The 13,070-nt window shown below is 35.9% G+C and overlaps 1 protein-coding gene across 4 annotated transcripts in view; it reads right to left on the bottom strand.

Annotated features, from left to right (window-relative positions):
* Window positions 1-505: 505 nt before the first annotated feature.
* The window catches only part of LOC147401582 (uncharacterized), a 35,360-nt gene continuing 22,795 nt past the window's right edge, over window positions 506-13,070 (bottom strand). For 3 of the 4 annotated variants that reach the window (XM_086442905.1, XM_086442906.1, XM_086442907.1), the window contains one exon: window positions 506-867. In XM_086442905.1, the coding sequence (XP_086299031.1) occupies window positions 660-867 (208 nt within the window). In that variant the 3' untranslated portion in view covers window positions 506-659. Of the gene's footprint in view, window positions 868-945; window positions 1,053-13,070 lie in introns of all 4 variants that reach the window. The other variant, XR_015178559.1, reaches the window with a different exon arrangement.

Consider the following 13,070-nt stretch of genomic DNA (forward strand, 5'->3'; position numbering starts at 1 on the left):
TTATCGTAGCAAGTACCCAAGGCTATGTTTGTAATTTGAATATGTAATTGAATGTATCTTTGATTAGAGGTATTTTTTGTAAATTTCCATGTATAATACAGTAACAAGTACTAATAATGTTTTTGTAATTTGATTTTTTTTTTCTTTTAATAAGGGATATTTTAGTAACGTTAATATGCATAGGTTGGAGTCCAATAATTTTGCAAATGATTTGCAGTACTTTTGTGCCGCAAATCATTTGTTGAAATTTCTTAAGAATTTAGGTGATGTAAAACATTTGCACTGTGAAACCAAGCACCCATAAAATTGATTTTCACTTTACAAAATGTGTTTGGGTAGAATTTTCAATCCATTCATTTAGGGTAAAGACATAAAAGCGCATGCACACACACACACACACACACACACACACACACACACACACACGAACACGAAACTGTTTTTTGGTAGAGTTTTTAATCCATTCATTTCGGGAACTTGATTATGTGCCCACCAACCAAAAGCGTGAAAAAAGTCCAAATCTTTAGATTAAACATACAATCCAGGTTCACTTAATTCTCAAAAGAGAAAACAGATGGATCATAGTGGTTTCTCTCTTTCATGACATTACAGAATAATCAGTCAGAAACCCAAGTAGAAAAAAGAAGAAATGGGTTTAGTCATCTAGCATAAAATCTTGCAACCCATGGTGCAAGTTCAACATTTTCAGGTTGTCTAGTGTTGTTAGAATAGTAGTCGGACCAGTAACAAGGTGATAATCTATCAGTAAATACCCCATTGTGATATATACAGAATGGAAGCCAATTATCACCACCATTCATTCTCCTCTTCCTCTCTCTTGGATAAGCCAAGGGTGCCTGTACATACCTGCATGCAAGAAGCAACTCGTTTACAAAGCTAATTCTAAAAATCACCCCTCTTGGCATAGAGAATCTATGAGCATACCTAGGTACTCCCGTATAAGTCCACTCTGTTCTACAAGTATCAATTAGTTCTCGGAATCGGTGCATGCACGAGGCTAATCAATGGGTACCCAACAATTGATAACTAGACTACAAACCACATGGATATTGAAACCACAAATTAAGACATTTTAAACTCGTATCCAACAAAAGGTTTCTAATTGACCATCACCCCGACTATCTTAGAAAGAAAATACCCATCCAATAACTGATTTACATAAAGTCGTATGAGATAGTTTGGCTAATAAAAATTGTGAAAAAGAGCTTGTCACATAAAAAGAAAAAAGAAAAAAACGACCTAATGCCTTCATGAACACAGCACCACATTGATCAGTAGAACGACCATATGGAATAACAACCTGTTTGCGTAGAACCATAACTTTAATGAAGTGGCAATCAACTTCAATATGCTTTGTTCGCTCATGAAACACAGGGTTACATGCATTGAAAATACTAGCTTGATTGTCTCATTGCATCGTCATCAAGGTAGGAATATCAAAACCCATTTCTTGAAGTAGACTCCACTCACATGATGTCACATATTGTTGTTGGGAAATTAGTAGTTGGCATTATTTTGTTTCCAAAACATGAGTCATTGTCTAATCATCGAATTGGTTGAAAAACAAGGTTGAAGGTCCAAGCGCATTGCTCAAGGAAATTCAAGACCATTCGATTCCATGAATTAGGATGCTAAGTGACCTAGAGACCAATCTACCCATAGGTGATTAGAATTGAATTCATTTTGGAAGTTCAAAGCATTGAAATAATATTGGAAGTTCAAAGCGTTGAAATAATTTTAGAAGTTAAAATTTGGTTTTTGCATATACTGATCTATCGAAACTCGTTTCAAACAGATCAATCGATCAAGGAGATCTGTTCAATCGACCAAGGAGATCCGATCAATCAACCAATGAGAACCGATAAATCGAGGGTGGGTGAAAATTGATCAATCGATTGGGTTGGTCCGATCAATCGGTGAATAAAGTTTCTTTTTTTTTTTTAACTCCAAATTTTTATCTATAAATTGGACTTTCAGATCTAGGGTTTGAAATACACCCCCCCAAAGATGAAGACCATGAATTCTAATATTTAGAATGCCCCTGGAAACCATAGCCAACCATCTCAAACATTGATATTCATTCAGATCTATGATTGTTTGAGAAACTGGGTGAACAACCATAACCAAAACATGATTGTTTGTTAGTTGCTCGTGGAATCGAGTGTTGTGGTTCGAGGATTTGCATCGTGTGGTGTTCAAAGCTATAGAAGCGGTACATGGATTCAAATCGTGAAGTAACAGAGGGAATGGTAAGCAAGAAAGTAGTAGATTGTGGAATCGAGTTTGTTAGTCAACTTTGTGCATGAATAACCGTTATATTTAATTTTATAGTGGGTTTTTTTGGACGGAAGTCCCGTGGCTTATTTCTGAAAGGGTTTTACACGTAAAATCTAGTGTGTCATGGATGCATGCTTATTTACTTTCATATTTCATTGATTTATTCTTATTGAATAGATTAGAGTAATAATTTGAAATAATCAATTCTAGAACGGTAATAGATTTAATTTTTCAATTGGTATCAGAGCTAGATTAACTTGTTTGGTTTAACAAACTGAGTGACATCTTACTCTCTGAGAGTGAATATGGAATCTTGTGATAGTGAAAATATTCTGATACCCCCACTACTAAATGGATCCAACTTTGCATATTGGAAGGGTAGGATGAAAGTTTTTCTACATGCACTTGATGAGAGAATATGGATGACCATAGATTTACACTGGACACCTCCCACCATCTCTAGTAAAGGTAAAGAGATTGAAAAACCCAAACCTCAATAGACTGGAGAAGATTATGAGTCTTGTTACTGGAATAAAAAGACCTTAAAAGCCATATTTAACAGTGTTACATCCAATAAGTTCCGAAGTATTTTTATGTGTAGCACTGTTAAACAGGCATGAGACGTCCTTGTAATGACACATGAAGGAACTTCCACAGTGAAAATTTCAAAACTTCAATTGTTGAAAGCTACATTTGAGACAATTAGGATGGAAGACAACGAAATATTTTTTGAATTCTATGCAAAACTCAAGGACATTGTCAACTCTAGTTATAACCTAGGTGAAGTCATTCTAGAGTATAAGGTTGTGATAACCCCAAACTACACTCGTCTAGATAGACCAAATCACTTTCATATTCTTGATTTTAGTTGTTTCATGTTAATTTAATGGTAATATAGCTATTAGTCACAAAAGAAATGATAATACAATCATAACTTTTTCTTTCAACATTTCCTCGAGATATGTGTTAAGGTTAGATAAGAATCAAAGATTGACCAAGGAATTTATCGAGTGACCAAACATCACCAATGCGTATTCCTCGAAAAATTACTTGGGATAGATTATAAGATCACTTAGATCGGAGTTGAAAAGAATCTCAAAACATAACCTTGAGATAGGTGCAAACTAAAAATATAAGATCTGATTGGGTGTGCCAATGGATAGATATTGATAAATTAAACCAGATAGACTACTTGATCGAGTAAATTGGACCCCAAGGAATTGCCTCGAGATTCACATAAAGTAAGTGAAAGATCGACCCTCGATCGAAGTATCATAGATGAGATCGAACCACACCATTGCGTAGATCTCATCGAATTGATGAGAATTGACTATTGGATCGCCAAAATCGGACTCAAAACGAGCCGAGAGTAGCAATCTGAAATTTCATCCTTTATGAGTAACTTCATATGTCATTACATCTTGCACACTATAGAAAATCTATTCCTAGTCACCTCGAACTTACATCAGCAACATCATTGTTCCACATTATTACACATAGCCTTGCATGTAAGACTTAGTTGTCATTTGTCCACCACACCTACCTGCATCCAATCACATTATGCAACCTAAAATTTGACCCTCAATTGATTGTTCACCTCACCATCATTGCCACATCAAATTTCCTCTCAAAAACACATTATCTCTAGCTAAGAGACAAGTGTTTAATTAACTGCCATGCATTACCCGAGTTAGAACTTAACCTAACTATAGTCACTTTTAACTTAATCCAACCCCAACATCCCATTAAATAGGGTGAAATTTTAACCGATCTTAATTAATTAACTTAAACCTAGTTTATGATAGTTAAAATTCATCTCAATCCATGTCATCCTACACAAATCCTTCTTACAACTTGACTATGCTCTCTTAGGTCCATGTGGCTCTATATTGCCACCTCAAATTATACACTTCACCTCATTGTATAAAACTCAAGTGAATCTCCAAATCCTTACACTTCCATATCTTCTCCATTATCCTATGCATCCTTAGCGACTTCTCATCACTTCAATTACCTTCCCAAAAATCCTTAGCTCAGCTCTATTAGATATGGATTCAACTAAAACTCCTCTCCAACTCCACTAAGAAATGCTCAAAGGGTCTTGGAGAAAATTCAGTAATCTTCTTGGAGAATACTCTCTACATATGACCTAACATGGCATTTGAGAAGAAGTTCTCCTTTAGTAGTTATTAAGGTAAGTGGTTTTCCCACCACTCTATATTCCCATCCCTACTCAATCCTCTTCTAACACCACTCTTTCATTAGGTTTTTCCTTCACCAAATTCTAACATGAACTCATCCTAGGAGAATTTTCCTCAAGCATTCTTGAAGAGGGACACATACAACATCACATAAGCTCTATAGTAAAGGAAACTTTAGGTGCGCATGCCCATCATCAGGCCAATCCTAAGGAGTCACATCATTTAGCTGTGAAATGTATTATACATTAGGTGAGTGGCACCACAAGATAGGTATTTGATAATGGTTGGACACGAAACCTGACTTGACCAGGTTGATGACAGAAAAAAAAAACACTTCAGGTAGTTGCTTTTATATTGGAAATTGCTTAGTAACTTGGCAAAACAGAAAAACAAAATTCCATTTCACTGTCTACTACCGAAGCTGAATACATTGCTTTAAGGAGTTGATGCACTCAGCTTCTATGGATGAAGCAAATGTAGTTGGATTATGGTATTTCTTATTGGGTTGTATGTGGTGTGTATGCAGTTTAGTTGGCGTGTATGAAGTAAAGGGTATTTATGTAACTTCCTTATTCTTTTAATATAAAGGGTAATGGGTCTTTTTTTCTCCCAACTAAGCCAACCAAGCCATAAACAATCTGAGAATAAAATTTGGTATCAGAGCACTAGGCTTGTGTAGGTCACGGGTTCAAATCTTTCCACCCTTATGGGTGAGGGAGAGCGTTGAGTGTATATTTTCCTCCACTCTTGGGTGTCATACCCCAGTCAAACTCGTGAACCTCTTATATTCATTGTTCTCCCCTTCTCCAACGTATCGGAATGTAAAGGATTTGGGCCATCTTCGATTCTTCTTAGGCATTGAAGTTGCTCACTCCAGTTGAGGTCTATCTCTCTCTCAACGAATATATGTTCTCAACTTGCTTCAAGATACTAGTATGCTTGGATGCAAGCTTGCTCGTTCTTGTTAACAACCATTTACCCAAAAAGACCGATCTGATGGGGAAGGCGCAACTATGAATATAAGAGGGTCACGGGTCGAACTAGGGCACAATATGTGAATCCGTAACACTCAAGAGTGGAGGCGGATAACACAACACTCAGCAGTTCTCCTATGGAAGGTCACCTTCCAAATCCTTCGATGTATCAACGCCTAGTGGGTCATCTCATACACTTGACGAATACTAGACCAGATCTTACCTTTGTTGTCAGTGTCGTCAGGCAATTTATGCTCTCCACGAGTTCCCCATTTGGATGTTGTATATCAAATTCTATGGTATGTCAAGTCTTCTCATGGACGAGGGCGTTCTACTCAGATGATGGTCATTCTCACATTAGTTGCTATAGTAATGCTAACTAGGCTGGTTCCCCTACTGATCGGCGTTCCACATCTGATTATTATACCTTTCTTGGAGGTAATCTTATAGCATGGAAAAGCAAAAAGCAACATGTTGTAGCTCGCTCTAGTGCCGAGTCAGAGTATTGAGCTGTTTCTAAAAATGCCCTCGATCCGCAGGTACGAATTTATTTTATTTTTTTGGAGTCGCCACCTAGTTTTATGGTATAGGAACCAAAGATGACTCTAAACAAATAAGAAACACAAAACTACGAAGAGATTGTGGGTATAAGGATCAGGTTACGAGATTGGAAGGTATTAGGCACCAATCCCACCCGACGAAAGCCGATCTCTACTCTTTTCAAATATTTACATTGCAAAAACAGCCTAAATCTATAATAAAGATAAAAAAAATTACCTTTGTTTTTACCTGAGTTATTGTGACGATCGATTCCCTCAGAAACTGGCGGTGAGAGTTCCTCGTGTGAATCTTCTCAATTTGTCTTTGCTTCTAGATATGCTCCCGATCTTAGAGATGAGACTTTCTTCTTCTAGATCTGAATCTTTTCCTAACTTTTTAAGGTGGTTTTAAGGTTTTTAAGTGTTTTTAGGTTGAAAATTAGGACTTGGGGGTGACTTGGGGCTCCAAATTTAGGGCTTTGAAAAAATTTTGGAAAGTTTTTTACCTCTGTTTTCTAGGATTTCTCAAGACTTGCGAGATTAGATGGTAAAATTCCCTTTTTAAGGAGTTTTATTGATAAGATTAGGGTTTGATTAGGTCTCTGTTAGATAGAGTATATCTCTAACTAATTTTTTAATTGGTTTAGATAAGATTTCAAGTGATTTTATTTGGATTTTGATTTTTTTGACTTACGTATAATGAATTTTGAAACCCCCCCCCCCCAAATGGAGGGTTCTTTATTAAATTATTTTGAATTCTTTGGGATTCCTAGTGGAGGATTCTTTATTAAATATCAGATGGGCCTCACTTAAATAAATGGGTCGCTACTTGAAATTTGGCCCATGGGCTTAATTAATTGAATTTACTTGTTCAAAAATTTTAATTTGATTTATTAAGATTTCACTTTACATTAATTAATAATTTTATTATTAGTTTTAAATTTTCAAATTTTAAGATTGAAAAATTACCGTTTTGCCATCAAAGAGGAATTTTACGTTATGATGCCGTTTTTTGACATTTTGGGATGTCTTGGAATTAATTTTTCACAACGATTTCAATGAAAATATTGATTTGTGTTACTTATGAATTTTTTGCGTCAAATGATCGTGGACCCCACAAGGGGTATTTTAGTACTTTTGTTGAATTTTGTCAAAATTGGTGAAACAATTTATTTGGTTTTAATTTATTGTTTTTTGTGTTTGAAAGGAATTTTCTAAGCATAATGTAGCCTCCAAGAGTGTTTTGGCATTAGGGGTATTTTGGTAATTTGATCATTTTTTTCTTGTAAAGCTTCTTTTAGTTTCAAAATGATGATTTCTATGTTTTGAATCATATTTTCCTAACGTAGTGAGGTTTCTAAAGTTTGTTTGCTTGAAATATCTCATCCAAGCTTTGGAAACACATCTAGTAACAAATAAAAAACTTTAGAATATTCATCCATCATTGAGAACCGCCGCAATAGAGCTGACAAGTTGATTAATCAGGCGAGTGCAAAAATGGGGTGTCTACAGATGCCCCTCTTTGGTAAAGAGGGTTGAAGCAAACTAGATAGCAAATCTACTTTGGTAAATAGTGCGATATCCGAATGTCAAAGCCAATGACAATTCATTTTGCAGCCTAATTCAACAATTCGTTGGGACATTCGGATCTCTGAGGGTAAAACACTCCCCGAACTAAAAGTTGTCAGGTCTTCAAGTGTGAGCTCTCATTGACGGTGTTAAATCAATTTTGAAAAATTCTCCTTGACTAATGCAAATGTAATGAATGGTGCAGGTATGTGCAATAGTGTAATGATGATTTTAAAAAGGCGCGTCTCCATTTTGCGCATTCATGATGGGAGGATGATGAACTTTAAAATGAAAAATTAAGTAAGATGATTGAGCAAAATCTACATAAAATCTGAGCAAAACTTGAGCAAAATCTAAATTAAAATTGAGTAAAACTAAGCGAAATATGAGCATAAACTAAACATAATTTGAGTATGAACTGAGCGTAATCTAAGTATAATGTCTGGGAATAACTGAGCATAATCTAAGCATAAGGTCTAAGCATAAATTGAATGTTCTATTCTACATACTCTGGGTGAAGGAGTAATGGACTAGATTCTGAGAGTTTTACTCTATCTACTCCGAGTGAAAAAGTAATGAACTAGATTCTGGGAATTCTACTCTACCTACTCTGGGTGAAAAAGTAATGAACTAAATTCTATGAGTTCTACTCTACCTACTCTGGGTAAAAGAGTAATGAACTGTTCTCTGGGCAAAACCAATGTGAGATTAGAAACGCTTCCGTTTTTTTTTTTCAAAAACAAAGAGTTGAATTTTATGAATTTCAGGCCAACATTTTAACTTCCTTTGAACCTCAGGGATTTTCAAAAATTGCTATCAAGAAGATAACCCTTAATTCAAGGTTACCATTAGCCTTTAGGGTTGAAATTGATCAAGCTTGAGAACAAAATGCTCATAGTTTCACAGGGAACATTGCACTAGGGATAATTGAATACAATTTGAAAAAGAATGCCCCTAGTGTAAAAGGGAAACTACACACACTTTAGAAAAAAAAAGTGCCCCTTGTTATGAAAGGTTTGAAATCTTTGATCACCACAAACGCAATAAAGATTTAATTTTTAATTTTGACTTTTTATATTGAAGATTTTGAGTCAGGCTCAAGGGAACAAAATATTTCCTTTTGAAGTTTAACATAGAATTCATCATTTTTCCTCTTCGGTTCACTTAAAGAAGCGAAAATTTTCAGATCAATCATAGACAATATACTTGTGACTTTTGAGTCTTTACTTGATTTAAACTGGGTATTAATTGCACAATGATTAAGAGTTTGCCTTAAAGTCGATGAAGCTTAGTCATTCAGACTTCTGATGTTTTGGCTCAGACCGTCTTTTCAAATTTTCAACTCGACTGAGATATTCCTTCAGTTACTCTAACTTTTGCCTAGATTGCCCTTTTAGGTTTTCAATCTAGCGAACATGCTTTAACTTTTGCCTAAATCGCCTTTTTAGGTTTTCGATCTAGCGAACTTACAATTTTTTATTATTTTTTTCCTTCTAACTATTGTCAAGGCCGTCTTTTCAGATTTTCAACCTTGCAAGCTTGCCTTAAGTTTTTTCTAACCCTTTCGGGTTTTCAACTTAGCAGGCTTCTTTTTTTCTCTATTTTTTTTTATTTCTTTTTGTTTTTCCCTTTTAAACTTTTGGAGTTACTGTTTGATCATGCTTTGTTATTTTCCTTGACTTTTTCACACGGTTCTTAGGAGGACTTCCATAGGTAAGCTTAGGACTGGAATTCGAAAGAAAGGTAGTTTGAGACTCAAAACCCGAATGCCCCTTGTGTGGCATTTCTTTTAAATTTTTTCTTTTTCATTGAATTTTCTTCCCCATTTTGACAATATCTTTTTTTTTGGATTTTTTCTTTTGTTTATGGAGAATATAATTTTTTTTTTATTTTGACGTGATCAAGCCTGAAGTACCTTCTCATGTCTCACACTTTGACTTTCCTACCAAAGTATAAGTGACTTTTTTTTTTTTTTGCTTAAAAAGCTCTAAATCACTTTTCCTTAAGACTTTTGTATTGGTGGCGAACCTTATCCACTCCTGACAATTAGCTTTCCATTAAGATTTTGAGATTCGGATTTTTAATTTTAACTAGTAAAACTTCTTTCATGCCACATAACAGAGAGCACTAAGCAACTCTTGTAAACGATCAAGTCAAAGTTTGACATGTCGAGAGTGTGAAAGATAATTCCTCAAACCCATCTTGATGTGTCTGACACATTTTCATGACGATGGTTTATAGATTCTCGTTAACTGCCTCGATTGATCTATTGGCCTGAGAATAGTAATCTACTCTAGGAGCTCTACCAATTTGAAAAGTCCAGCATTGATACATTTTGTTATATCTTCTTCGATATTTCAAAATTTTGACCTCACACATTGATGTTTTCATTTCATCGGGCGAATATTTATTCAGTGTCGAACAATACCCAAGCTTACATCGAACATATTCTCATAGGATCACGCGAATAAGTCTTTTGAAATTTCTGAGTAAATTCATTATCTCCTCATATTCCTCTCAGGATATGATGGTTCCTACCTGAATTTCTTGGAAATTATTTTTTGTTTCCGAGATCAATGACCTTTACTTCCTCGATTAGAGGTTGAGCACGACATTCATCTTCTCATTCAAGTAATTTGATTAATTCAAGAGGGGGTTCCTTGTTAGAAGAATCTCTCCTTAAAGCCAAATTACTAGTTAATTCGTTAATGCGCTCGAGGTATTCAAAAATTTCCTTTATTCAATTAAATTCAGATGGGGCGACAGATGTCATTGCAGACTCAACGAATTAGCTCGACTCAACAGAAATAAAAAGGGTAGACTCGATCTAAAGAAAATATGACATTGTTGAATTGATAAAAAAAATTGGACTCAAACTAACTCACAAGATTAGAGACAAATACTCACAATGGGCTGGATTACAAACTAAGGACTCGGGACATTATTTCCAAGTAGTAGGACTTAGGCATTGTGATCTTCAGGGAACATATGAGCAATTTTAAGAGATTCCATGGTAGCTTGCCAATCTTGAACTTCTTCTTCAGATTCTTTGCCTTCTTTCAGGATTTCCTTGTTCAGACTTACTTCTTCTCCCTTGGCCAAGGCGAATAATTATCAAGTTCAAGTATTTTGAAAATTCTTTCTTCCCAAATCACATGTTCAAATTTATTGCAAGCGAAGGAGAAAGATTCATGTCCTTAGTCCAACATGTAAGGATTTTCATCTTCTAAGGAGTTGGATTCTTCCAGGTCTATCTAGGTTGAAACATAACTGATGAAAGTAGAGCTATCACGATAAGGTGGGGATAAACAGTAAATTTCATCTGAAGTTGGGTTGAATGGTTCACAGTCAGTGGTGAGAACTGATTCTCTCATGTAGAATGTGTAGACTCAGGAGCTAAAGGAGCCTATGCAGGTCGACCCCATTTATCTTAGCAAAAGATAATAGTATTACCAACATCATCACAATATGTGAACTGTCGCTGCTCATTTTTCCCACCACCATTACTATCATGACCACCAATATTACTAAGACCACGGCCACGACCACTACCACCACCACGATTACCAGGAGTAGTATAAGGTTCCCTTGTAGAAAGCAATAAGGAAAAAGTTTCAGTAAACTAGTACTGTCGTAGGTAATCCTAGGCCGGCTCGCTATAATCTAGCATAAACATTGTTGAGCTTGGGAAGAGACTCTCAAGACAAAATTTTCCCTTTAATAGTATTATACTCAAAAGAGTTTAGGCCCGAAAGAAACCATACAACATGAAACTCTTCTTTTTGACGTTTATGCATGTCAACATCGGGAGTGATGGGCTAATAGATCTTAATCTTCCCACGTACCTCAAAGATTACTATGATACTCACTAAGAGATTTTCCCCTTGTTTTAATTGAAACAGTCTTAAATAATTGATAGATGCGGGAGACATTCCTGTCCTGGAAGTACATCTCCTTCACAGTCTCCCAAATCCATTTTGCAGCATCTAGAAACATTCCATTTGAGCATATCGACTGCTCCATAATATTCCATAACCATGTTATTACTAGAGAATTCCCACTAAGCCAATCATCATACCCCCTATCACTGACAGAGGCGAGGATCACCTGTAATATATTTCACCTTTCTTGCACATAGAAACACATTCACAGATTGGGACCATAGCAAATAGTTGGTTCCATTTTGTTTAACAAATGTAATCTGTACTCCAATACGATCATAAATACCCCAACTGGGGGGGGGGGGTGTTAACATCACCCATACCAACCATAGTGGACAAAAATAAGGGAAATAATCAAAGAGAAAGATAACCCAACTTACTTGGCACTCCAAGCACAAAACCAGCACATTAAAGGGTTTACCACACCTGAGGCATTCACCAACCCACACTAACATACCTGCAGCCACCAAAAGAATACCTTGCAACAACCTCTAAAAGCACCAAACAACAAACCCACCAAAAGGTACTTTCCAACATCCCCTAAATGTAACAAACACCACCTAGGATTTCCAAATACATCACCAAAAGCATAAAATATACCTTGCAACAACATCTACATATAACAACCAGCACCTAGGGCTTCCAAACATATCACCAAATGCACCAAAAACACCCTGCAGCAACCTCTACATATACCAAACAACAGCTAGAGCGTCCAAATAAATCTGAGGCACGCTTCAATCGTAGGAGGCTGCGACAAGCTTTAAACCATCATTTAGGATGGCTGTACCCTTTAGATAAAAACAATTAGGATAAAAAGAAACTTTCTAGGGTTTGTGGTACTCTCTAGGGCAAAGAAAAAGAGAGAACATTAAAATTAAAAAATAAAAAATAAAAAAAGAGCAAGAAAGGAGAATAAGAAGTAAGAAAGAATGAAAAAGATGAACAAAATGCTTGAAGAAAGTTGGATAAGATGAGCTATGACACCATGTGAAAAAGGAGAGAGAGGAGTCAAACTGCTCTCTCCAGCCTCTAATCTGATTTATATATCATAAAAAGACAACAAGTGTGAAAGAACAAAACCACCCTTATACGCAAAAATACAAAACTAATATAAAAAGACATATTCTAACAAAAACGAATGGCAATATCAAAGAAAACATAGTGTGAAGGCTTTAACAAGACTACAAAGAAAGCCAGAAGAGGCCAAACTACGGTAGATTGTCCTTGCAATTTCTCAATGAGCATATTTCAATTTAGTATAAGGTTTGCTTGGAAGGCGGAATTGCGGGAGTTGAATTTGAATTAGAATTAGAGTATTGAGAGTTGGCAACAGCTCCCCTAAAATGAAACATAAGAAACAAAAGAACTGAACCCCCATACGCTGCTTCAACTTGATCGACTGATTCCACTCGATTTTTAGGAGACTTTGGATCTGGTGCAAGCAACACCAAATAGAGTTGACTTGAGGAAAGAGCTTGTGACGAAGCGGCTTGATATATCAAGGATTTGAAGGAAGGGGACTCCAATCCCCAAAAGTCCCTTAAA

This window comes from Akebia trifoliata, chromosome 5 (genome assembly GCF_017979445.1).
Source record: "Akebia trifoliata isolate Shusen 1 chromosome 5, ASM1797944v1, whole genome shotgun sequence".
Taxonomy (NCBI): domain Eukaryota; kingdom Viridiplantae; phylum Streptophyta; class Magnoliopsida; order Ranunculales; family Lardizabalaceae; genus Akebia; species Akebia trifoliata.